The sequence below is a fragment of the Nannospalax galili genome, unplaced genomic scaffold, assembly GCF_000622305.1.
Source record: "Nannospalax galili isolate Female #2095 unplaced genomic scaffold, S.galili_v1.0 scaffold259, whole genome shotgun sequence".
In the NCBI taxonomy this organism is placed as follows: Eukaryota; Metazoa; Chordata; class Mammalia; order Rodentia; family Spalacidae; genus Nannospalax; species Nannospalax galili.
The window spans coordinates 1331759-1357434 of NW_008344750.1; the positions used below are offsets into that span (position 1 = coordinate 1331759).

Here is a 25676-nt window from a genome sequence, read left to right on the forward strand (position 1 = left end):
GAGCCATCCTTCTAGGCTGGCCTGGGGCAGGTGACTGGACAGCGCTGAGGGCAGGGTGAATGGAGGCGTGGGCCCAGCAATGTACTTCTCAGCCAATCAGCAGCCTGCCCAGCCGGTGGATTCGGTTACAAGCCCAAGATCACCCCATACTGCAGCCTTTCTCCTCCTCCCACAGCTCCATTCATTGGCCCGGCCACTCAGGGTCTGCTCAGCATCGCTTCCGCTGCAGCCTCTCAGCTGCTGCCTCCAGGGTGGCCAGAGGCAGGCATCCAGAGGGCTTTGTCTGACCAGGCTGAGTCAGGGCAGAATGGGGGTACTGGCAATGTTGGAGGTACTGGGTTTCCTAGGAGTTGTTCCAGGGGGTTCCCTTACCCTCCGCTGGGACAGCACCTCCTGCCACTTGGTCAGGTCCATCCCTGGCAGCCCTCTGGGATCCCTGAGCTTCCTGGGCAAGGATGCCCAGGGCCTGGCTCTGTTCCAGGCCCGCTGGGATGCACGAGGTAGGCTGCAGGTATGTACCCGGCAGGGTGAGCCTGAGCTCACCGCAACTTTTAGTGCTCTCTGTGCTCAGGAGCCCACACGGGGCTCTTTTATTCACACCCCTGGACCTGAGCTTCAGCGAGCACTGACTGCCCTGCAGAGCCAGTGGGAGGCCTGCCAAGGGCCCAAGAATAGTCCTGTAAGAGCCAGGGAGAAGCGGGCAGTGGGGAAGAGTGGAGCATCTGGCAGAGGGCACTCACGAGTAAAGAGAGGCTGGACCATACCTGGCACGCTGTGGTGTGGAGTTGGGAACTCTGCTGAGAATGCCTCGGAACTGGGTGAGCCAGTGGGGTGTGGATGGGTGTCTGATGGGGTGGGATGGGGGCTCCAGCTTCAGCCTGGCCCTCATTCTCCCAGGCTGTGTCTTTAGGGAAGTGACTTAGGCACTTTAAACCTCAATTTTCTTATCTGTAAAATGGGATGACCATGAATCCATCTTCATGGGATACTTAAGTGATGTCATGGTTAGGAAAGGCCTTATTCAAACCCTGAGTCCTTACTAATCATCTGAGGGAGGAGGCAGGTTGGGGAGGATCCTAGTTCTGCTGATGCCAAAAGACTCTACCCATGAGGCGACTTCAGTAGAAATGGAGCCAAAGGCCTGAGTTCAGATCCCAGCTCAGCATATTCAAGCTGATACTTCTCCTTACTGAACCCCAAGTTTCTCACCTGTAAGATAAGGTGACACTTCACTTGCAGGGCTGCTGTGATGTTGGGTACGGGAAATGCCCAGTAATAGGCACTCTTGCTTGGGATGTGATTGATTGTAGTGTCTGTGAGGAGTGCTGGGGAGGACCTAGCACCTGAGTAGGACAGGCTGGCCACCCCACGCCATGATAGGCTAGTGGAAAGGTTTTGCTCCACCTGCTTGTCATTCCATTATGCACACTTTCATAACTTGGGAGTTTTATTTGGGGTGTGAGCTTGAGAACTCCGTGGATTGGATCCAGTTCCAGGGAAGACATTTCCACGTGCTCATGGGTGGGCTTCCTGGCACTAGGAGTTGGCTAAAAGAGGCTGCAAGCCTGAGTGGTCTTTTCTGAAGGCTTTGGAACTGTGAGGGTCCCATAGAGGGAGAACAACTGTCCTCAGGCCACCAGTACTTTTTACACCTGGGTTGGGACTAGAATGAACACCGTACACTTTTGATATGCTGGATGGGCATAGCTGGTGCACAGTGTTCAGGACCCTGCTGAGCTGGCTCCCTCCTTCCCTCCACACAGGTATATTCCATGGGCCTGACCTCTGCTGCCGAGAACATGACCGCTGTCCCCAGACCATCTCACCCTTGCAACATAACTATGGCATCCGAAACTTCCGATTCCATACCATCTCCCACTGTGACTGTGATACCAGGTTTGTGGCAGGCATGAAGGGCCTGGGCCTCAAGGCCAGAGCATAGTTACTTGGTTCTTGGGGGTAGAGTACTAGGATTCCAGAGAATCCCAAAGATCAGAAGTTGAGAGTTCTTACCCATGTCTGATGAAGCCCCTACCTCACCCACACACACCTAGTGCATGTGGGCAAAACTGAGACCCCAGAGAGAGAACTTTCTGTCAGACAGTGGCAAGGTGGACAGCAGAAGGTGCTTTCTGGGGTCCTAGGACCTGAGTTCTGGCTCTGGAGCAGGTTCCAGCAGTGCCTGAGGAGCCAGCATGACTCTATCTCTGACATCGTGGGCGTGGCCTTCTTCAATGTGCTGGAGATCCCCTGCTTTGTGCTGAAGGAGCAGGAGGCCTGTGTGTCGTGGTACTGGTGGGGTGGGTATGTAGCTGCTCCTCTTTGAATCTTTTCCTAGCCAGAAGGGCAACCTGGCCTTTAATCCCAGTGAGGGAGAGAGGTCTGTTTGTCCTCCAGGGAAGCATGCCTTGTCAAGCTTGTCCTTTCCTTAGGTCACAGCCCAGGGTTGGGACTCTTCTTGGATACATTCCACAAGTCAGAGGGATGAGGGATGGAACACGTAGAGACTTAGTCTCTGAGGAGATGACCCTGGGGGCTTGGGGAACAGGGATTTTGAGTTATCAGCCAATTGCCTCTAATTGCCACCTTCCAGGTGCAGGACATATGGCTCAGTGCCCCTCGCGCACCTCCAGCCCAGGACCTACTATAATGCCTCTTGGAACTCTGGAGCCACCTCCCTTACTCCCAGCCCCCAGAGCCCAGCCCCCAGCAAACACCCTCAGAAGAGGCGCCCTCAGCAAACACAAGCCAGGCCCCACAGCACAACCAATGCTACACCCTTCCAAGCCCCTACAGCCTCCTTTAAGCCTGATGTGGTCCCCAGAGCCCAGCCAGGGGTCCCTCATTCAGGCTACCAGGATAGCCTAAAACTTCAAGGTGAGCTTAGAGTCAAGCTTTGCAGGGGCTGGTTGGGGTGTTCTTGATGTGAATGGGTATTGTTGCCTCTGTATGCAAATGGAGTATTATCTCTTTTCTTGTTCTAAACACCTTCCAGGGTACCCCAACTTTCCTCATCAAATCCTACTGTAGCAAGGGAGTTTTATTCCCCTCCCACTCCTACATATATTAGTCAATGAAATTTCAACACTCAGTACCCTTAGGCCTATGGACTCTACTCTTTAGCTGAAACTGAAGTTTTTTTTTTTGTTTTTTTGTTTTTTTGCCACCACACCTGGCTGAAACTGAAGTGTTTTTTGTTGTTGTATTTTTTTTTTTTTTCTGTCTTTTTGAAGCAGGGTCTCCCTGTAGCCCCAGCTGTCCTGGAACTTACTATGTAGACCAGGCTGGCCTTGAACTCATAGAGATCCGCCTGCCTCTGCCTCCCAAGTGCGCCACCACTCCCGGCAGAAACTGAAGTTTTATAAACTTTATTTGGTACTCAAATGCAGACTGCAAGTGTAGATGTATTCAGTGGTAGAGCATTTGCCTACAATACTAGGCTCTAGGTTCAATGCCCAACCCTGCAAGAACCAAAACTAATCAAAACCCTTACAATCTGTCTCACCTCTGTTCTTTTGAACATGCTGTTTTTCCTGCCTGGACTCCTGTCTTTTCTGTCCCAGTCAGCCTAACAGTCCTTTATCTCCAGGCAGTCTTTTCTGACCACCCTCAGTACTCTGGGTTCTCACACAGTGACTGTGTGTGTGTGTGGGGGGGTTCATTCCACATGAGTGACATTCTGAGGTTACAGGGTAGGAGAAAAAGGAGGACTGAGTTACTGAGTCCATGAGCTGGTGTTGCCTGGCTGGTGGTTGTTGGCACTGGTGAGGCCTCCCTAACAGATTGGACTCTTCTAACTACCACACCTACCCCCAGGTGCTCATCAAGTTTGCCGAAGCTTCCGCCACCTGGACCAATGTGAATACCAGATCAAGCCCCAGGAAACCAAGTTCCACCTGTTCAACAGTGCCCAGGAGTCCCTTTTCCACTGTAACTGCACCCACCGGTGAGGCCTCCGGGGCCCCTTGGGGGTAGGCTGCCTACTGCCAGGCACTGGGAAGGAGCACCTGGCAAGGTTCTGGCCCAGCCTAAGTCTGCCTCTCCCCTCAGTCTAGCACGTTTCCTGAAGCTCCACAGCCCACCTTTGGGTGCCAAAAGGCTTTGGGAGCTCGTGAGCACCACCTGTTTCAAGCTGGCTCCACCACTGGACTGTGCTGAGGGCAAAGAGTGAGTGATGGTAGAGCCAGGAGGGATGGGGGCCTTTTGCCAAGGACTGGGTTGTCCACATATACACTAATTGTGTGCTTGGGCCAAGGGATTGGGGAAAGAGTCATAGGCACTCTGAGCTCCATTTGTCATCACCCCTCTAACCCGTGCTGCCCTGGGTCCAACTCTGCAGCTGGCCTGGGGGCGGGGGTTGCACTTGGGCTCCATGATTTAATTCTTGTGTCCTTGACAAATTGATTCACCTTTTCAATCCTCTACTTCTTGAGTCTAAAATGAATGTAGGAAAGTCAGGTACAGTGGCATATGCCTGTATTCCTAGTACTTGGGAAACTGGAGCAGGAGGATCTCAACTTTGAGGCCCAGCTGGGGGAGAGAGCAAGTTCAAGGTCAGCCTAGGATATGTAGTGAGACCCTGTTTCTTACAAGCAAATCCCCAAACAAAAAGGAACCAAGGAAATAGTGGATGTGATATACGTAGCTCAAGACTGACCCAGCACACAATGAGGAAACTGAGGCTGTTACTGGCTCAGGTTTTTACAATCATCTAATAGCTGAGCCTAAGCCCCTGGGTACTGTTTCAGGTTTATTCTGCCCCATCTGGATGCAGCCCTGCCCTCTCTGCCTTTCTGGTGACCCTTGCTCACCCTTGCGCCTGTTTGGCCCTTGGTCCCATTTTTGGAATAGGGTAAGATTCTGCTGACCTTGACCTTTTCTCTCCCCACAGATGTTCTAGAGAGCACAGGGCCATCAAGGTGTCAGCTCGGCACTTGCAGCAGCTTCAGCAAAGACGACTCCATCTCTGGGATAAAGGCACAAATGGGGGGCAGGCATGGCCTTCGGAGCCCCTAGGGACCCCCATGTCATTCTACAGCCAGTGCCTGCGACTAACACAGGCAACCTGGAGGCCCAGTGGGCAGAAGAAATTCTGGAGCTCATGACTTTAGTTATAGGCCTCCTAGTCCTAGCATGGACCACCTGCCTGACTTTGCTAAGTTTTGGGAGACTTGGCCTCCTCTTCTTGGAATGGCATGGCTCTTGTGGACAGCAAGAGGCTGGATGGGAAGAACCTCAAGGCCCAAATGCTGGACCACATCTCCTGCCATCCTGGATGATCTTGAACTGGTTACATAACCCCTCTGTGCCTGGATGTGGTGTTCAGGAGGCTCATTCTGATACCTTGGGCTTGGACCTTGCCAGGGAACTTCATATACATATGGAAATGGGGAGTGACTTATAGTCAGGAGTCCCAGGAGGTACTAGAAGAAGGTACCAGAAGCAGGTACTTGTATGTCCCTGTTGCAAAATTAACATCTCAAGACAGGTACTGTGGAGCCCCAGCACCTGGCCATGAGGCCTAGGGCAGCAGGTGGAAAATTAGGGATGTCACAGAAATGCCTGTATCTGAATTCAGGGAGGGGCCACTAGAGAGGACTTCCCAACTCCTCTTCTCCCAAGAGACCCTTTTTTTTTTTTTTTTTGGTCTTTTTGAGACAGGGTCTCCCTGTAGCCCCAGCTGTCCTGGAACTCACTATGTAGACCAGGCTGGCCTTGAACTCACAGAGATCTGCCTGCCTCTGCCTCCAAGTGCTGGGACTACAGGCATGCACCACCATGCTCGGCTTAGACCCCTTCTTTTAATAGCTGCTGTGGCCTTCTTAGCCCAGGCCTGGACCAGTCTTTTCTGCCCTAAATCTAAATTTAAATCTCCTTTATGCCCTTGGGTAGGTAGGGCAAGGGACCTTCCTCTTCCACTCTGAGCCTTAGCTCCCTCCTCTAAAAAGGGAAGGTTATTGAGACAGAAGCTCATGCAGCCCAGGATGCACCATGTATAGGACGGTCTTGAACTTCTGACCCTCCTTCCTCTACCTCCTAGTGCTGGGATTACAGGTCTGGGCCATCACATCCAGTTTTATGTGGTACTGGAGATCGAATGCAGGGCTTCAAGCCCTCAATCTATAGCTTCTAGGCAAGCATACTACCAGCTAAGTTGTATCCCCAGCTTGAAAAGGGGAGTTGTAGACATAACTACCTCATAGTAATGCTGAGGATTAAGTGAATTAATATATAATGCATATGCACCTAATAAACATTCTCTTCCTCTAACACACAGCCAGACTGAGGTTTGGTGTCTGATCTTAAGATGCTCACCGAACCTCCTGGAGACTTCATTTTGCACCTGTGAAATGGCTCTAGGAATGACACTGAGCACACAGGATTATGGTATAGATTAAAGGAGATGGCATGCTTCCTATATAGAGCTGGTACCTAGTATTTATCAGTTCCCTCATTTCTTTAATCCCTATCACCCCCATCTGCAGACTGCTAACAAGTCAGGAAGGAGCCAGGAGCGAAGCTGGAGAATTTAATTCCTAATGAATGACCTCCAAGATTGGGACATTGACTAGAGCTCCTCCCACCATCCCAGATGGGGCTGAGGCCGGGCTTTGCTGATTGTCACAGTTGGGGTGGTGCCAGGACTGACTTTAGGGGACCCCAGTTGGCCACTCCTGGTCAGGACAGAGTGGCAGGTGTGGATACAGCTGGATCAGCAGCAGGAGAGAGGCAGGCAGGTTTGTGGACGATGGAGGCAGAGCCAGGCCAACCAGGCCCATCTGTCTACCCACTTCAGGGCCCCAGCCCTCCCTCCTCTAGCCCAAGGCAACCCTGGGGACTGGGAGACAGGCTGTCAGGGTCAGGGGCCCCCTGATCAGGTCCCCAGGAGTCACCGCCACCAGGGTCTACTGTCTCCAGGCGCAAGGCTGGCAGCAGGCCCAGGCTTGGAGGCACAGCTGGTGGGAAGGCCCAGGAGCCAGGCAACCCAGAGGGCCCCTCCTCACTACTACCCCGGCTGCCACTCCTGTGTCCCCTGTCAGAGACTACCCGGGGCAGCTGGCGGCTCTGGGGTGAGGGGCTACGGCTGGTACCACGGCGTTCACGAGATGAGGGTCGGAGAGCAAGACTGGGGAAGCGGGCCAGGCCTGGGCTTCGGCTACGGTGTCTCTTGGACTTGCCAGGACTGGGGCTGCGGGACTTGGGCGCAAGCAGCTCCAGAGTGCTGTCGTCCTCACCCTCTGAGCTGGTACCTGAGCTATCTGTGCTGATGCTGGCCGACTCCGAGGTAGGCAGTGAGATCTAAGGGGAACACTGATCATTGGGGCACCCCATTCTGTAGCCTGACTGCCAAGACCTCTTGGAATCATTCCAACCCTCCCTGTTGGCAGACCTGGGAGGTTGGGCTACAGGTCTGAGGTCAGAGAGAAGAATGTGGAGCTCATGACATTTGAAAGGTGCTTCCTGACCCTCTTTGGTTACTCTCTGATCTGTTTACCTGGAAGGGCTCAGTGACACCAATGACGATGCTGTGGTGGTGGCTATAGTAGCCCAGGATGAAGTCTCCATGGCCCTTGGGCAGTGATTCCTCACTGAAGGTTACCTGGTAGGCATAGGGGTAGAGGCCCAAGCTGGGGCCATAGGGCAGCCTCAGGACCCCTCCCAATCTGAATCCTGCTGTCCCAGTGCAATGGGGTCTTCTTCCCACTCTCCCTTCCTTGTAAGTACCTGGTAGGCACTTCCATCAACTTCTTCATGCTTGGCCCAGACATACGCCACATAGTCCTTGCAGTGGCGGAAACCCACCTGGGCAAGAGGAACCAGGGTTATGACTCCCTAATGTCACATCCCAGCAGCCTCTCAGCATAGCATCAAACCCCCGACAAGCCAGTGACACTCCAGGGGGCCTTTAGGCCCCCTCCTCCCTTGAGATCCTGGGACTCTTGCCCTTCTCACCCGGTACAAGCCGATCCAGTCCCAGGAGCTTCGGGCAAACACTGTTTCCATGCGGTACCTCACCACAGCCTGCTCTGGCCGTGCCCATTCATCTGCTACCTCCAGCCGCACCAGAGGCACATCATCCCTGAAGGCAAACTGTCCAGGCAAAGGCAGGGACAGAAGACAATGTCAGAGGAGACCCTCTAGCATCCCACACACCTAGGGCTTTTGGGTAGAGTCCCATGCTTATAATGTCAGTACTCTGGAAGCTGAGGCAGGAGGATTGCTAATTTGAAGCCAACCTGGGCAACACAGCAAGTTCCAGACCAGAACGGGTCACATAATGAGACCCTGTTCCCACAACTGGTAAAAACCAAACAATACTCAATCACCCTCGGCCTAGGGCTCCTGCCCTTAGCCTTAAGAATCAAGTGGAACACAGTTTTGAAGCTAGGGGGCCTAGATTTGGCTTTGCATCAGGTTATGTAATGCACGACCTCCTCTGAATGCCAGGCCCCTTGTCTGTAAACTCAGAGGCTCTTGTTTTAAACCTGGGGTTGTTCTACTGATTCCTGACATGTGGTTTGTAACACATCTCACAAACTTCCCAGTATAACACTAGGTGCTCACTAAATGATTTGCCTATAGGATAGCAAGGTAGACACATAGTCCTATGGTACACTGGGGATTCAGGGGTAAGTTCAGGTCCCCTCAGCAGCCAAGAGCCCAGATTGGGTGGCTGGAGACCTTAGTTCATTTTCCAGCTCTACCACTAAATTGCTGTGTGACCTCCGACAAGAACCTGGCCATCTCCAAACTCAGTTTCTTCACCTGATACATACTCAGGGCCTGCTACTGTCTTGCCATCAGTCCATGAAGACAAATTATAACCATGAATATTCATCCCCCAGGATGATCCAGGACAACCAGGGAGTCACCTGAATAGGTGTAGTGTCTGCAGTGGCAAGCAGCCAGAGTATTGGCCACCTGTGTCCCTAAGGGAAGGACTCAGGTGGTATGAGCCTTAGGCCTTTGTCTGGTCCCCTGTTGATTTGGTTTCAGGTTTCTCTCCCTTAGCTTCTGAGCCAAGCTGTTCCAGAAGAAACTAGCATAATCTTTCCCTGTCCCTGGGTTCCTCACAGAAGGGTAGCAGGTTGAAATGGTTTCAAGGTCAAAATCCTTGCTGAGGCATGGTGGTGTACAATTATAATCTCAGTACTGGGGAGGTGGAGGCTGGAGGATCAAAATTTCAAGATCATTCTTGGTAGAGGCCAGCCTGGGACTACAAGAGACCCTGACTCAAAACAAAAACAAAAACAAAAAAAAGCAAAATAACTTGAAAAACAGGGCTTTTGAGATGGCTCAGTGGGTAAAAGTGCTTGCTGCCAAGACTGATGACCTGAGTTTGATCCCTGGAACACACATAGTTGAAAGAAAGAACTAACAAGGCAAGCTGTCCTCTGATCTCTGCACATGAGAACATGCACACACACACACACACACACACACACACACTCATTCTGACTGCATTGCCTTTATAAGAGCCCAAGTTTCTCCCACCAGTAAAATATGGTGGAGACTGGACATTTCAGGGCTTAAGGCATCCAAAGGGATGACACATATAAAGTGCTCTACCCAAGGCTGGGTGCTTGGAGATATCCAATAGGTCATTTTTTGTTTTGATTTTGAGAGAGGGTCTCAATGTATTTCATGGTGACCTGGAACTCACTATGTAGCTCAGGTTGGCTTTGAATTTGGAATTCTGCCTCAGCCTCCAAAGTGCTGGAATGACAGAAAAGCACCCCCATGCTTGGCTTAATAGGTAATTTTGTTGTTATGTGGCTCAGGACTGGCCTTGAATTCATGATCCATCTGCTTTCCTATTCTGAATGCTGGGATTAAAGGTGTGAGACACCAGGCCCAGATCATGGTAACTTTTAAAAAAGTTATTATCTTTGTGCTAGATAGCTTTAGTGTCAACTTGACACACCTGGGTTGAGGGACCCTCAACTGGGGAATTGCCTCCATTGCACTGGCCTGTGGCAATGCCTATGGAAATTTTCTTGATTGTTGAACAATGTGGGAGGGCCTTGCCCACTGTAAGTGGTGCCACCCCTGGGAAAGTGGTCCTATATTGTATAAGAAAGCAGGTTGAGCTCAGGTCAGGGAAGAAAGCCAGTATTCCTCCATTTCCTGTGCTTCAGCTCCTGGCTCCAGGTTCCTGCCCTGAGTTCCTATCTTGGGCTCCCTGATGAACTGTGACCCAGGAGATGTAAGCTTAATAAACCCTTTCCTCCCAAGTTGGTATTATTAGTCAGAGTGTTTTGTCACAGCAATAGAAGACAAACTAGAACAATCGTTTTCTTTTAGTTCTCTTTGCAGTCTGAGACTGAACCTAGTGTCTTGCACATGCTAGGGAAACACTGCATACTGAACCCCAGGGTTCATTTTTTTTTTTTTTGCAGGACAGTCTTGTGCATGATGGGAAGGACAGGGTGGTGTGCCAAAAGCAGTGAGTCTCAATACAAGGTCCCTGACTGAGGGTTCAAACTCCCACCCAGGCTGGCATGTGGTGGTGCATGTGTGCAGCCCTAGCACTTGGGAAGCCGAGGCAGGAGAATCCAAGTTTGAAGAAGCCTGGACTACATAGCAAGAAGCTGGCTAACAATAAGAAACGCTTTCTGAACCCTTTCCCAAAGTTCATAGGAGGCCAGGCATGGGCAGATTTTCATTCTGAGCTAAAGTGCTGGCCTAAGTCTCACTGACTGAACACGTGACAAAGTTACCGTGAAAAACATTCTTTGGTCTGCAGAGCTCCTTCTTATCAGATCAAGAGATCCAGTCAACCCAGGTTGGGTTTCAGGGTTGGAAAGATGGGATCTACCCTGCCCTGCTTCTGCCACTGAGCCTTTGTATGACTTAGGGCACATGCTGTGTCAGTAGGAATCTCAGATTACCCCAAAGTAAAACAGAGAGACTATATCTTTTGGATAGGTTCTAACATTCTAGCACTGCCTCAACCAGGAACCTCAGTCCTAAATACAATACAGTCATCCCTGAGCGCCTGGGTACACTTGGTTCGTTGGTGGATCCAAAAACCCAAGGATTTTAAATTCCTGAAATAAGATAGTATATAGTATATACATATAATCTGTATATCACCGTATATATTTAAAATCATCTCTAGATTACTTATGATACTTAATATAATGTAAATGCCATATACCTAACTATTGTATTGTTTAAGGAAAATGGCAAGGAAGAAATCTATACATGTTCAGTTCAGAGATAATTTTTAAAAATATTTTATTTATTATTTTTATTTTATGTGTATAGGTGTATTGCCTGTATGTAAGTAAGTGCACCTGTGTCATGCAATGCCTGCAGAGGACAGAAGAGGCCGTTGGATCCCCTGGAACTGGAGTTACGGACAGTTGTTAGCTGCCATGTGGGTGCTGGGATTTGAATCTGGGTCTTCTGCAAGAACAGTCAGTGTTCTTAACCCCTGAGCCATCTCTCCAGCTCCCAGAGATAATTTTTTAAGAATTATTTTGTATTATTATTTTTATTTATTTTATGTGTATGAGTGTATTGCCTGCATGTCTGTGAGTGCCCCCGTGTTGTGCAATGCCTCAGAGGTCAGAAGAGGGCTTCGGATTCCCCTGGAGTTGGAGTTAAGGATGGTTTGTAGCTGCCATGTGGGTGCTGGGAATCGAACCTGGGTCCTCTGCAAGAGCAGTTAGTGTTCTTAACCACTGAGCCATCTCTAAGACAGGGTCTTACTATGTACCCCTAGCTGACCTGGAACTCACTATGTAGACCAGGTTGGCCTTGAACTCACAGAAATCTGCCTGTTACTGCCTCCTGAGTGCTGGAATCAAAGGCATTCACCACCATGCTGGCTATTTTGACTGTTTTTCAAAAAAAAATTCTGTGTGTGTGTGTGTGTGTGTGTGTGTGTGTGTGTGTGTGTGTAGATATTTGTATATGTGTTCAGGTGCCTGCAGAATCCAGAGGGGTCAGATCTACCTGTATCTGGAGTTACAGGCGGTTGTGAGCTGCCTGATGTGGGTACTGGGAACCAAACTCAGTTCTTCTGCAAGAGCAGTATGTGTTCTTAACTACTGAGATATCTCTCTAGCACCCAGAAACATTTTTTCCAAATATTTTTGATTTGTAGTTGACTGAATCTGCAGATGTTGAACCTGTGACACTAAACTATAGTAAACTATTTTGAGTTTGATATGCCAAGATACCTAGTTTGTGTGATTCTGAGAATCAAACTCAGGGCCTTGTGTATGCTGGGCAAGAACTCTACCAACTGAGTTAAATCAGCCCAGCTTTGTATTTTAGCCTATTATCACTGCCCCACTTTCATAGTGTCTGCCATATGATAAGGTGGTTAAATAATCAATAAATTAATAATGAGTGTCACATGGGCTCTGAGTAAACATTTTGATTTTGCTAGTCTTTTTAAAAAATTTTATTATTTTTAACTTATGTTTATGCGTGTATTGCCTGTGTGTAGGTATGTGCACCTGTGTCGTGCAATGTCCGTGGCTGACAGAAGAGACTGTTGGATCCCTTGGAACTGGAATTACAGACAGTTGTTAGCTGCCATGTGGGTGCTGGGATTCGAACCCAGGTCTTCTGCAAGAACAACCAGTGTTCTTAACTGCTGGGCCATCTCTCCAGCCCCAATTTTGCTAGTTTTATATGTGATTTTGTTTTGTTATTTATTTGAGACAGGGTCTCATAGAGCACTACATAATTGAGGCTGGTCTTGAACTCCTGAGCCTCCTGCTTTTACTTCTCAAGTCCTGGGATTATAGGCATGTACCATCACACCCAGCTTTATGCATGTGAATTTTAACTTGTTGCCGTAAACATTTCTTAGAAAAAGGGAGTCAGTCACAGATTAGTGGAAAGACACAGGAGTTTTACAATTAGGCTGTCTAGTGTTCAAATTCTAACTCTTTCCTTTACTAACTGTGTGACCCTGGGTAAGTGAGGTTGTATCTGAGTCTCAGACTCATCTAAAAATGGAGATTATAACTCCACTCCCTTCTTGTTAGGGCAAATCGATGCCAGACAGAGGATTCTCAGCTGAGCTAGAGGATGTCATGAGTGGAGGATGAGGCCAGGACTCACCTGCAAGACAAATTGGGCAGCCACGGGCTTGTGGTCACTGACAGTGTATTCCATGTGGCTTCGGTAGCTGCGCTGGGTCACCTGGAGCCTGTGGCTCTCTCGTCCTGAGGGGCTGGGACCTCCACCTGGAGCCTTCACCTTCCACAGAATACGATCTGTCCAGGCTGGCTTCCTCTTCTTAGCACTGCAGTGGGGGTGGGGAGCCTGAGTCAAAGCATAACCCCTAGTCTTGTCTCTTGCCCTTTTTCCCACAAACTCCTTTTTCCACACCCCCGCCCAGTCTCATGGCTCACCTGGTGTCGTATTTGTTGGTACCCACATCAAACTTGAAGGTGGGAGCAAAGTTAAGGGGCCCTTCCTGGAAACCTTTCAAGATGGGCCAAGTGTTCTTGGCCATGTTGAGCTGTGGGGGTCCAGAAAGGCAGAAATGGACAACAGCTTGGTCCTTTCAGCATCCAGAGAGGGGGTGGGGCAGGTGAGGGCAAGGGCCATAGCAACAGGTACTGGTTGAGCACTTCCAGGTTGAAGGAAGGGTAGGAGTCCCACCTGGTCCTTCTCCCAGAGCTGATGGAGCTGGTCACTGTCTATGGCAAACTTGACAAAGTGCAGGTCGTAGCTCTCAATGCGGAAGTTCAGGTCCCCAAACCAGAACACAAGGCTGTCCCAGGGTAGGGATGGGGGTCAATTGGTCCATGAGGTGCAAAGACTCAATCCAGATCTTTCCTGACCCCCCTATTCAACCTGACAGCACTGGAGCCTTTAGAGATTCCAAGGGGTGGGTGGGTGGATGGCACCAGAGCCTTCAGCCAGGCAGGAGCAGAGGGAAGTGGGAGGGGAGGGGAGGGAGGGTCTGGAATAAATTATCTTGGGATCCTCAGCAAGACAACTCCTTAGCAAAGCTCCATGCAGGATCTGCCCCTCTCCATCAAATTGCTACCTGCCTCCTGATTTCTACAGTTCAGTGTGGTTGGTCGCTCACCCCAATAGACCTTCCTCTCTACACCCACCTCCTCTGCACTCCTACTAGTCCTGCCCAGAGTCTATATGGTTCCGCCTGGGCTCTTACTCGTGATCCAGGATGCCGTGTGCACCAGGTCCCTGGAATTGCTGTAGGCTAAGGATGGTTTGGAAGTTATCCTTGCGCTGCTCGGCCTTGTCCATATGCGCAGGCAAGTGGCAGTTCAGGAAGCACAGCATGTGCCCGAAGGCTGCCAGGCGCACGCTTACTCCTCCCTTGTTACCCTAGGGGGTGGGGGTTGACAGGTCGTGGGAGGAGTCTGGACCAGGAGGGGCGTCATTGGGCGGGGCATAAGGGCAGATGAGGCGGGGACAAGGCTTAAACCCGGATGGGTCCTAGGGAGAGAGCTAGAATGCAGAGTCAAGGAGGGAGAAAAGGGGCGGGGTATAAAGGAGCGGGGTGTGGTGATGGGCGGTGCCTGGGAGGGGACCTTACAGATGCATAGGAATGCGGAACGAATCTAGGGCCACCTTCAGGAGCCCAGACCCTCCCAGGGCTCCCGCGCTCACCCAGTAGCCACCCAGGCCAGTGCGCGTGCAGTCAGTCTGCACATCCCGCAGGAAGGGCAGGTGGTAGTACTTGGCAAACAGCAGCAGGATGACGCCCTGCATCCTCACAGTGCTCACCTGAGGGGGAGGCATGCAGTTGGGGGCTCCAGATGCACCACCCTCGTGCCCAGGCCCTGCCCTTGCCTTTCCCCTGTCTCAAACTTCAGCTCCTTCATCTCCCTAATTCATGGATCGGGCCACAGACTCCCATCAGTCCCCACAGAGATGGGAGCAGCAATCCAGAAGGGTTCCTGCTGGTCTCCAGCTGGGCATTACCAGCACAAAGTTGAAGGGCCCCAGTGCGTCCATGAAGAGTTCACTCCACTGGTCTGTGAAGAGAGCATCCTTGAGACGCTTGTTGATCATGGAATTCACTTCTTGCAACCTGAGGTGGAGAGGAATGGGGTAGCTGTGTGATTGGAGGAGCTGTTTTGGAAATCCCTACTATGGGTGAGGGTCTAGGAGACCCAGGGGCTTGGAAGTGCCCCCCCAAAACAGTTCCTCACCCTATAGCAATCATGTCCGCACCGTCACTGTCATGGCCACCACCCAGGTGAAGAAGAGATGTGACATCGTCGGGGGGCATGGCAGTCCCCACATTCCAGGTAACCACAGTGATTCTGGGAGAAGGCACATAGGAGGGTTTAATACTAGGTGTCACTTCCCCACTTTCTTTTTCCCTTCCAAAGGGCTTTCTCTGGGGAGTTGAAGGGAGGCAGGTGAGGATATAAGCCCTTAGAAAGGACTGGAAGTGGGTCTAGTATCCCTACTACTGAACTCTCCCTTGGGAGATAAACTGAGGGAGGAGCAAGTCTCTTAGGATGTTATCTTCTAGGGTCCTAGAGTGGGCCCAGTAGCCTTTGCAAGGATAAATCCTTAGGGAGGTAAACTGAGTTAGAATATACTATCACCCCAGAAGAATAGCCAGTCTCTCTGCTCTAAGTCCCAGTAACCTTTCATGAAAGAGAGAGAACCCCTCACCGGAATCCGGGGTCGCTCTTGCAGGTAGGCTGAGCTGACCAAGATGAAGATGGTGAGGTGGATGTAGGAGAGGTGGTGATAGAGGCTGGGGCTTCTTGGGTCTGCAGATTAGGGCTCAGGCACCTGCCAGGCCCTGCACCCTGAGCACACGACCCCAAACTCTGGGTTCCAGCCCCTGCACTCTGGATGCCAGGTCTGGGGAGTGCCATTTCAGGGGTTGGGGGAACACAGGGGCAGCGGTTGGGGGAGCGACTAGGAGACCGGCTGGGAGACCGAGGTGGCTTTGGCAGAGGTGGGGGCACACTCTGGCTTGAGGAAGTTCCTGGTCGGAAGGTAGGAGACAGAAGTCCAGGGGAGCGGGTACCAGGCTCTGGAAGGCCTGGGCCCACATCCAAGGGCAGGGTCTGGGGTGGTCGTGGTAGGACAGGATCTTCAGGGCTGTGGCGTGAAGCCTCTGGCCTGGCTCGGAAGGAGGGGGATAATCGAGGGTCTGAGGAAGTCTGGGCTCGTGATGGGGAGATAATGGGACCAGCTGCCTGAATTGGAGGCTGGAGATGCCCCTCTGCAGGGGGGATGGGCCTGGGGACTGTGGCATCCCTCGGTCTAGCTGATGTCCATCTCTCAGAAGCTGGGGAGGATGCCACAGATGCCAGAGCCAGGGTCTGCTCCTGAGAAGGTGACAGAACTGGACTGGGAACTGGGGAAGGACTGGAAGGGGACTGTGGGGACTGCTCCTGAGATGCCAGGGCCAGGCTTAGGCCTGAGGCTGCCAATGCTGGCTTGGGTCCCATAGAAGTGGGTGACAACTGCTTCTGGTCCCTGGAAGTTGGAGACAGGCTGGGCCCCAGGGTAACTGGGGGAGGCCCTGGCATAGCAGAGGCAGACATTACTAGCTGCCCCAATGATTTTGGAGCCAGGACTGAGCCTGAGGTGGCTGGCGGAGGCTTCGGTCCAGCAGATGTAGACACCACCAGCTGGCCCACAGATGTTGAAGCCAGGTTGTGGCTGCAGTGGGCTGGAGCTCTTCTCTGTTCTCCAGGTGTGGACAGTGCAGCCAGGATGGGTCGGGGAGAAGCCAAAGTCAGCCGTGGATCTTCTGAGGGAGGTGACATAGCTGCTCGTGGCCCCATGGGTGCCAGAGGCAACTTTGGTTCCGAGGGTACTGGAGCTACATTCTTTGCTGAGAGATGGAAACTTGAGTTCACCTTGTAGAGGACAAATCAATGACTCAGAATGATTCCTAACCAAGGGTTTGAGTCTCATCTTCCAAATAGACCCCAGTAGACCCATATAGCTAAGAATGTCATGTCATCCCAAGGAAGTTTTTCATACAATCTCAACCCTGCCTATTCTACTGCATGTCAGTCTCTCTCAGAGGAGGTAGGATTCAAAGCCCTGTTTCCTTCTTTAAGCTGAAAACCTTTTTCACAGATGGAGAAACAGAGTCCCTGAATGAAATAAGGCAGAGCATTGAACCTGAATCTGACAGGGCTCCCGTAGTCTTCCGGGCTGGTACCTACTCCCTCTCTATCTTGACCACCTTCCAAGGCAGCCCTCACTATAGCCTCTGCATCTTCCCTTACTGGGGGCTATTGACTAGACATCCCAAGTCTACCCACATGGGGATGGGGACATGGGGTCCAGCCTGCTGAATGCCTTTCCCTTCCTCTGCAGTGCCCAGTAGCCTTCAGATCCCGCCTTATACCATTAGCCACCATCCATGACTGCTTGGTCACAGTCCTGCTTGTGCTGATCCATCCCATGGATCAGGGTCCAGTGTTGGGAACTGAGACTGTCATAGAGAATCACAGGCCAGCTTTGTGTGACTTCAGGCAAGCACCCTTCAGCCCATGGCCTTCATTTCCCCTCAGTGCGAAGGGTCCCTGACCACACCACACTCTAAGGCATCTGGTGCCTCATATTTCCATGATCCAACACGTCCACAGAGCACTGGAGAGTGAGCCCACCCTTGGCTAGTGTGTCCCACCAGTCAGTGTGGTCTGGTGCCACGCCTCTCTGTGCCCAGGCTGTGCCCTCTTATCCCTTCTGCCCTCTCCCTACCTGTGAGGACAGGCAAGCAGGTGCCCTTTGCACTGGGCAGGTGAAGGAACAACTCCCTGCCCTGTCCATCCTCTGTCCCCTGTCTGCAGAAGCCAGGAGAAATTGTCCTTTACCACAGAGAACAGAAGGTCTACATTGGCCTCAGGGTGGCCCCGTCCCTGCCTCTAGAGTCTATCTTGGTCCCTTGCCCTTCTTGGTTCAGAGAATCTGAAACTATACCTCTACCTCCTCCCCAAACTCAGCTCTTTGAGGCTGCATTTTGGGCACTCTCCTTGGCTCCAGGTGTCCCACTGTGTGCCCCTCCCCCCAACCACCACACCGCCTCCAGCACTAACAACTTAGACACCCCAGATGTCACAGTTCTAGTCCACAGACACAAGCCCCCTCATTTTGCATTGGCTCAGAGAAGACAAGCAACTTGCCCAAGGTCACACAGCAAAGCTGGAGAACAGCTGGGTCCCCTGACAACCATGCAGGGCTCTTTTGGGGGGGTGGGGGGGTGTCTGGTGATGGCTGATTTCATTTCTTTCTGGGCATCCCATCACTACCTCTCCAGGGTGACCTTTTTTGCCAGCCCATGCTTGGTGGGCACAGAAAAGTGCCAGTTCTTTAGCCAAGTGGCACCAGGGTGCCTGCACACTGTGTGTGGGAGTGTGAGACCAGGGATTGGGAATGGGGGCTAGGGTTTAGGGGATCTTACCTTGGAGGGTGCCCCAGCTTGCAGAACCCCATGGGGCACAGGCAAAGGTCCATGGCCAGTTCTGGTCCCTGACCTCCCCCTGCCACTGCTGCTCTGGCCCTCCATGTCTGCAGCCCCCAGCAGCCTGGGCTCCCTTGGGTTCTGGCTCCAGCTCCTCAGCTCCCGGGAACCAGTGATGTCATCAGCCGTTTCAACCTGCTGAGAATTTAAAGGCACAGGCACCCACTTCCCAGAGTAGAGGTGGCCAGGGCAAAGTGGCTACACCCCCATGAACCCTTCAAGCTGGCAGCTGAACTTGGAACAGTCATGGGCAATTGGGAGTACCTGTTAGCCTGATCCTGGTCTCTCCTGGATGCCTGGAAGAGACCCCCTGTCTGCCTCATCCTCTAGCTAGTGGGCCAGCCTGCTCTTGCTCCAGGGAGGGGCTCAGACACACCTGCTAGTAATAGGACAGGTGGTTTAGAGGACGGACGCTGCTCTAAAGTCCCTGCCCTTAGCCTATCACCTTCCTGACTTCTTGGTCAGCTCAGGGCTTGTTTTGGCCCCCACCCTTGTCCCATTTCTAAGTCTTGGGCCACCCCACCCCAACCCCCACTCCATCCCTGCCTAGCTCTGTTCTTCCCATTCAAAACTAAACAGACTCCATGCACTGGAGCCTTCCCCCATCTTAACCTCAGCATCAGCCCCTCCTCTTCTGCAGATATCTCATTGCCCTCAGATGTCCCCCATCACCCCCAGGCCTTTCCAGTCCCAGTCTCAGCTTTCCTCTCTCTAGCACTCCCTGACTGTGACTATGGAGAGCACTTGTTCAAGGTCACCCCATGAAGTAAGGGCTTCTGAGTTTCAGTGAGGAAACTCAGTGACCCAACCAGTCAATGAGTGATGTGGGGTGGGGGGTGGGGTGGAAGGGACTGAAAGGGCTCAGTAGTAAGAGAGGAACCTGTTAGCAAGAAAACTAACAGGTCTGCAAAACCTGGAATAGTGGCACACATTGTGATCTCAACACTAGGGAGGCTGAGACAGGAGGATTGCTGGGAGTTTGAAGCTAGCTTGAGCACTATAGTGAGTTCATTACTGGCCTGGGCTGCATGAAACCTGTGATAAAAAAAACAAAAACAAAAACAAAACCCCAAAAGCAAAAACAACCAAATCAGGGCTGGAGAGATGGCTCAGCAGTTAAAAGTACTGGCTGCTCTTGCAGAGAACCCAGGTTTGAATCCCAGCACCTACATTGTGGCTAACAACCATTCAAACTCCAGTTCAAGGGGATCTGATACCCTCTTCTGACCTCCGTGGGCATTGCACGACATGGACGTATTTATGTACATGCAGGCAATATATTCATACACATAATTTTTTTTCAAAAAAAACCCAACAAATAAAACAAAATGCCACCACATTCAAAATAATTTCAGGGTATTCCATCATCCCTTGGAAGCACCCAGAAACCAAACCAAATCAAAAAACAAAAACAACAACGAAACAAAACCCACCAGACCTTCAAATCCCAGTGCTTAGGACCTAGAACAGGACCTGGTGTTCAACAGGCCTAGGGGTGTGTCTGATGAATGAATGAGTGAATGAATGAATGAATGAGAAGAGTTGAGTCTTCCAAGAAGCACAGCACTTGGAAGATGGAGACAAGAGGATGAAGAGTTCAGTGTTGGGGTTGGGGATTTTGTTCAGTGGTGAAGTGCTGGTCTAGCAAGCACAAGGCCCTGGGTTCAGTCCTCAGTTCTGTGGGGGGGGGGGAGACAAAATAACAACAACAACAAAATACCCCAAGGAAGAGTTCAGCATCATCTTTGGTTGCACAGTGAGTTTGAGGCCAGCATGGGCTTTGTGAGACGCCCCCACCTCAGTGAAAAAAGCAAAAAGAAGGGAGGATCATTAATAGGGTCAGATTTGGCCAGAGATAAGTGTGGGCTGCCATTTTTTTTTCTCCACTCCCACTTCTATTTGCTGAGCTGTGCCTGGAATCCCAATTCTTCCAGAATTGTTGAGTTGCACTGAAGATGGATTGCACCCAGCTCAGGCAGAAAATGTTTAGCATTTATTTGTTTATTTTATTTATGCATTGACTGATTGGTTAATTGGTATGCATGTGATTGTGTGTGTGTGTGGTGTATACACTTGTGTATACGAGCATGTGTGCCCATGTGCACAAATGTGGAGGCCAGAGGAGGGCCTTGGGTATCCTGCTCTGTTATTCTCTGCCTTATTCTGTTGAGACAGGGCCTCTTGCTGAACCTGGAGCAGGACTTATACTACAAGCTTTTTCCTCTCTGGGCTTCTCACCCCCGATGAGAAAGGATCAGGGCTGTTTCTAGGTCAGTGTCTTTGTAAGTAAGGTGGGAATGTGTATAGGCAAAGACTCAGGCCATGTTAAGGTGATAGGATGGAAAGGTCTTCAGAAGGCGATGCAGACAGAGACAGTGGCAATGAAAGAGGTGACTGTTGAGGTGTTTGTGATGATGCATGTGACGGTGGAAGAAGGAGACTGACAACAATAGTAGTAATGGAGTAGAGGAGATGGGTGCAAAGGTGGAGGCCTTGTGGTTTGGATAATGATGGTGTAGGAATGGAGGTGCTGGTGGTGGGGTGGAGGTGAGAAAGGCACAGGTGATGGTGATGCAGCGGCATGAAGGGACAGTGGCAATGGTGTGAGGTGGAGGAGAAATGGGGCAGGAGAGATGGCGAGTGTCTGGTGTTGATGTGATGGAGCTGGAGGTGAAGTGGGGGTGTCAGTGAGGGAGAATGTAAGCAATGAGCATAGTCACCCAGAGGGAAGGAAAACTGGAGCTCCCCTTGTCTAGTCCTCCAGCTTCCCTTTTGCAGATGAGTAAACTGAGATTCCCCAGAGTATAAACTCCTGATGCAATCTTGGAGGACTTCATTGGGGGTGGAATCAGGGCCCTGGGACAAATCCTAGAACTGAGAAAGGGACAGCAAGGCCCTTCAGAATCCAGGCAAATGAATGTGGGGAGGGCTCCTTTATCCAGGATGATTTCCCAGCATCTCCTGCTCCCTGAGTTCAGATCTGCTGCTGGGGGTCTTTGTTTCTGTCTGTCACTGACTTACTTGGGGAGGTCACTGAGATTCTTGATATGTGTAAGGGAAATAAAAACAGCAGATACTTCATAAGTTTGCTGTGAAGATAAAAAAGTATATACATATGAAGAATTTAGCTTAGAGTTTGGCACAAGCAAGCTCTTAGTTACTATTTAGGCAGCTACTTTGTGATCACCATCACCATCACTATCACCATCACCATCATCATCACCATCTATTTGAGCCCACCCATTTAGTGGTTGCTCAAACTGAGGCCTGGAGTGGTTGTATTCCTGGAAGGGAAAGGACAGGGAAGGGGGTGGTGAGGGGCGGACCCCTGCTGAGACGGGAGCTGGTAAGAGCTATATTTGAGCCTTCTGGGATGATGACTAAGGAGGTTGATAACAGGCTCTGAGGCTCAGGGCGGCAGGCCGGGGGCAGCTGCCAGGGAGAACCGCCCCCCTGGAAACGGCTGTCTCCAGAGGCCCCTCCCAGCTCCCTGCCTTGTTTCACTCTGTGGGGTGTGCCAGGCAGAGGTTACAGCTCAACCAGCCCCTCCCTACAAACTCTCACACTCCCCTTCAGGTCAGGAGTAGGAAGGGAAGATTCTAGTGGGTGACAGATTAGCCTAGTCACGGTCCCTGTCACCCTGTGAGGTTGATCATAAGTGTCCCCACTGACAGAGGAAGAAGCTGAGGCTTAGTAGGATGACAGCGATGGATAGTGCTCCTAGGGAGGAAGGAGGCAGGTCAATTCTTCCCCCTACAAAATAGGTCACATGACCATTGAATTTTTGCTTGAAAGAGGAGTCCACAGTGTCCATGGTGCCAAATGGAAGACAAGAAACATCTGGGGGCCAGTGAGGGCAGCATGGCGAAGGCTGGCTTATGGAAGATCTAGCTGTGAGAGGACACAAAATTCAGACCTGTACCCTCCTGGCTTTGTGGCCCAGACAAAACAGATCATGAGTGAGGAAAAGGAGAGGGGACTTCCCTTTTTCCTTCTCCTCCTCCTCCTCTTCCTCACCCCCTCTATGACCAGACCCACCGGGAAGGAGGTCACACTGTGGCATTATGTGGGACATGTCTGAAAAGGTGTAGAGGTTGTGCCAGGGTATCATAGCAAAGTGGCAGAGGTGAGCATTGGGGAAAATGAAGCAAATAGGGCACAAAGGAGTGTTGGTTCTTCCAGGGGCCTCATTGATAAGTGTCACATCTTATGGCTGGCTGCCATTCCCACCTTCTGGGGCAGGTGTTGTCTTCACACCCCATGCTGCCACTCAGGAAATGGGCAGGAGGAGGAGGAGTGACTTTCCCAAGGTCACACAGCTGGGGCTGAGCTCAGACATCACTCCTCCCTTTCCTCTGCTCCCCCTCCTCCCAGGCAGCCTGGCACCCGCTGTCAGCTGCTCTGAAGTGAGTGGCTATTTTTATTCTGGTGCGAGGGGACCTCAAGCAGTAGAACCATGTAGGTTAGAAGACTCTAGGACACCAGGTCTCAGCAGGCAAGGGAAAGCTACTGCAGGTACCAGACCCTGATAAGCTTGCCTCAGGAACAAGGGAGGGGGCTCTGGTTTCTTGTAGACTGAGCTGCCCTGGGTTCTTGGGTCTTCCAAAAATGTCTTTATTGGAGGTCAGAATAGTCTGAATAAGACCTTGTCATGGCCCTGATCTCACATCCAGTTTGAGCCCTAATCTGGGTATTGACTGAGGCTTGATCCCATGCCTAGACTTCAGCTCTCAACTGAGGTTTGACCATTGCCTTGAAATTGTTCCCTGACCCTAGTCATATACTGAAGCTGGATCTAAGCCTGACAAAAGGCTGATCATAACTTGAGACCTGACTCTGGACCCAGGCTCAGGCACAATCATCACCTAAAGACTGAGGCCCAATCACAGATAGTCTTTAACCCCAGTCTGGGTTAACCTTCTTTGAGACTAATCCCTGACTTTGATGAAGATGAAACACTGATTTAGGTTACAAACTGAACCTCAAGCTTAATCATTGACTGAACCCTGATCTAAGAATGAATTTTGACCTAGGTCATGCAAATTCTGGTTATTCTGGTCATAAACTGAGCCCTGGCCTTAGACTGTACTCCAAATTTGGTCAAATTCTGAGTCCTGAGCTTAATTGTTGACTGAGCGATGACCTTGGTCATACACTGAGCCTTAATCTAGTCACACTTTGAGTTTTGACTCCATCCCAGGCTCAGTTCTAAACCTGATAGGATTTTGTTGTTGTTGTTAAGGATGGGATGGTTTCCAGACAAGGTCTCACTGTGTAGTCCAGGCTGGTCTTGAACTGTGATCCTCTTGCCTCAGTCTCCCAAATGCTGGAATTACTAGTGACTTAAACCTCTCTCTCTCTCTCTCTCTCTCTCTCTCTCTCTCTCTCTCTCTTTTGCTTTTTGGTCTTTTTGAGACAGGGTCTCCTGTAGCCCAAGCTGTCCTGGAACTCACTATGTAGACCAGGCTAGCCTTGAACTCACAGAGATCCGCCTGCCTCTGCCTCCCGGGTGTTGGGATTAAAGGTGTGCACCACCATGCCCAGCTTCTCTTTAAAAAAAAAAAATTATTGGGGGCTGGAGCAATGGCCCAGCGGTTAAGAGCACTGACTGTTCTTGCAGAAGACCCAGATTCAAATCCCAGCACCCACATGGCAGCTAACAACCGTCCTTAACTCCAGTTCCAGGGGAATCCGAAGCCCTCTTCTGATCTCCATGGCATTGCATGACACAGGTGCACTAACACACCTGCAGGCAATACACTCATACACATAAAAAAAAAGTAATAAATATTAAAAAATAAATAACTTACTGAGAATTTCATACATGCATATAAGGTATTTTGATCAAATCCATGACCACTCCCTCCCCTCCAACTCCTCCCATATCTCCCCATTACTTTTTTCTGATAACTTCATGTACTCTTCTTCTTTGATTGATTTTTTTTATGGGGCTTTTTGGCTACTCTAACATTCCCCCCTCTAAACCTTCTCTTAAACTGAGATGACCCTGACCCTGTCTGAGCCTGACTTCATCACAGACTAAACCCCACCCCACTCCCACTTAAGGCTATTGGCCTAAATTGCACGATGCCATATAAGGGGCACAGGTTACATGCAGCACTCTGTTCTGGGAGATCTTGGGTCTCTTGTGCTGCTGACGCCAGAATGTTCCTACTACTGTTGTGGCCACTGTCTCCCTTTCTGGTTTCACTGGCTGGCTGGTCAACCCTTAGCAGACCAAGCTGTGGCCCAACAGGCCAAAACATCCAGGTTAATGCAATGAGAGTGGTTTGGTGGCATCTGTCCAGTGAACAAGAGCCCATGGGGCCCTGGGATTTGTGTGTCAGCAGAAAAACCACAGGCTCTGTGGGGCGTCTGGCTTCAGTCACTCTGGGGTCCTTGTGAGGACAGGTAGGGGTTGGGTAGAGAAAGCTAGTGGGCTGTGTTCCATTGTTTTGTAAACAAAGTTTACTACTTGTGTTTAGCTAATATATACTTACAGAAAAATACCGAAAGGATATAAAGGAGAAAATATTACCCACAATTTCAAACACAAAATATGACCATTTTTAACTTTTTGGATTTTTCCCTTTAGTTTTCTTTTTAATCTAGTCAAATAGATTTATCTATAAACACTTTATAAAATTAGTTGGCTGCTTTGTTAGCATCACTTTCACTACTGGCCACCTCCTTCTCAACAGTAACTGGAATATGGCTGACCTTGTCCACAGCTTCAGGATCAGTCATTCGTATGCACAGTTCCCGTGATACATAATTGGATCATGGAAAAAAATAGTGAGATAAAAGGAGACTGAGGATTTGGAAAAATAAAACTTATTTTCTGTCCTAGCAAGGATCTAAAAAGGAAGAAAAATAAATAAATAAATAAAGAAAGAAAGAAAGAAAGAAAGAAAGGAAGGAAGAAAAAAAAAGAAAGAATCCCCCTTCCCTTAGACATGAATGAAGAATCCAGTGGTTTTTAATCCACCATAGGCGGCCACTTCCTCCTCTTCCTCCTCCTCCTCCTCCTCCTCCTCCTCCTCCTCCTTTTCTTCTTCATCTCTTCTTTTTGACAGGGTCTGCCTGTAACCCCAGATGACCTGGAACTAGTTATGTTGACCAGACTGGACTCGAACTTCCTCAAACCTACCTCCCTCTGCCTCCTGAAGCACTTCTATCATCTATCTATCTATCTATCATCTATCTATCTATCTATCTATCT

The 25676-nt window shown here is 50.5% G+C and overlaps 2 protein-coding genes across 6 annotated transcripts; one reads left to right on the top strand and one right to left on the bottom strand.

Moving 5' to 3' along the window:
* The first annotated feature begins 206 nt into the window (after positions 1-206).
* Positions 207-6274, top strand: Pla2g3 (phospholipase A2 group III). 5 transcript variants are annotated; one of them, XM_029567334.1, is made up of 8 exons: positions 208-511; positions 641-818; positions 1764-1896; positions 2167-2304; positions 2594-2877; positions 3817-3946; positions 4051-4167; positions 4892-6274. In XM_029567334.1, exons 1-8 carry the CDS (start codon positions 308-310, stop codon positions 5103-5105), a joined length of 1398 nt encoding a protein of 465 aa, XP_029423194.1. In that variant the 5' UTR covers positions 208-307; the 3' UTR covers positions 5106-6274. The 5 variants fall into 5 exon arrangements, with proteins under 5 accessions (XP_029423195.1, XP_029423194.1, XP_029423193.1 ...); XM_029567335.1 differs by having other exon boundaries at positions 207-818; positions 4056-4167; positions 4892-5027; XM_029567333.1 differs by having other exon boundaries at positions 208-818.
* Positions 6275-6515: 241 nt separating this feature from the next.
* Inpp5j (inositol polyphosphate-5-phosphatase J) lies at positions 6516-18537 on the bottom strand. Its single transcript, XM_008841028.2, has 13 exons — positions 18395-18537; positions 15634-16838; positions 15159-15272; positions 14929-15037; positions 14614-14730; positions 14153-14328; positions 13633-13744; positions 13380-13489; positions 13087-13270; positions 7954-8091; positions 7726-7803; positions 7496-7600; positions 6516-7299 (listed from the first exon to the last, which is right to left on the bottom strand). Exons 1-13 carry the CDS (start codon positions 18497-18499, stop codon positions 6793-6795), a joined length of 3060 nt encoding a protein of 1019 aa, XP_008839250.1. The 5' UTR covers positions 18500-18537; the 3' UTR covers positions 6516-6792.
* Between the last annotated feature and the right edge of the window lie 7139 nt (positions 18538-25676).

What these genes read in the sequence shown, in the direction of transcription:
- Pla2g3 (XM_029567333.1), top strand. Translation starts at nt 308, where the DNA reads ATGGGGGTACTGGCAATGTTGGAGGTACTGGGTTTCCTAGGAGTTGTT. An exon ending in TGAGAATGCCTCGGAACTGG is followed by an intron (nt 819 to 1,763) that starts GTGAGCCAGTGG and finishes CCCTCCACACAG; the next exon opens with GTATATTCCATGGGCCTGAC. An exon ending in TCGTGGTACTGGTGGGGTGG is followed by an intron (nt 2,305 to 2,593) that starts GTATGTAGCTGC and finishes GCCACCTTCCAG; the next exon opens with GTGCAGGACATATGGCTCAG.
- Inpp5j (XM_008841028.2), bottom strand. Translation starts at nt 18,499, where the DNA reads ATGGAGGGCCAGAGCAGCAGTGGCAGGGGGAGGTCAGGGACCAGAACT. An exon ending in AAGAGCGACCCCGGATTCCG is followed by an intron (nt 15,273 to 15,633) that starts GTGAGGGGTTCT and finishes GCCTTCTCCCAG; the next exon opens with AATCACTGTGGTTACCTGGA. An exon ending in GTGTCACTGAGCCCTTCCAG is followed by an intron (nt 7,300 to 7,495) that starts GTAAACAGATCA and finishes TGTTCCCCTTAG; the next exon opens with ATCTCACTGCCTACCTCGGA.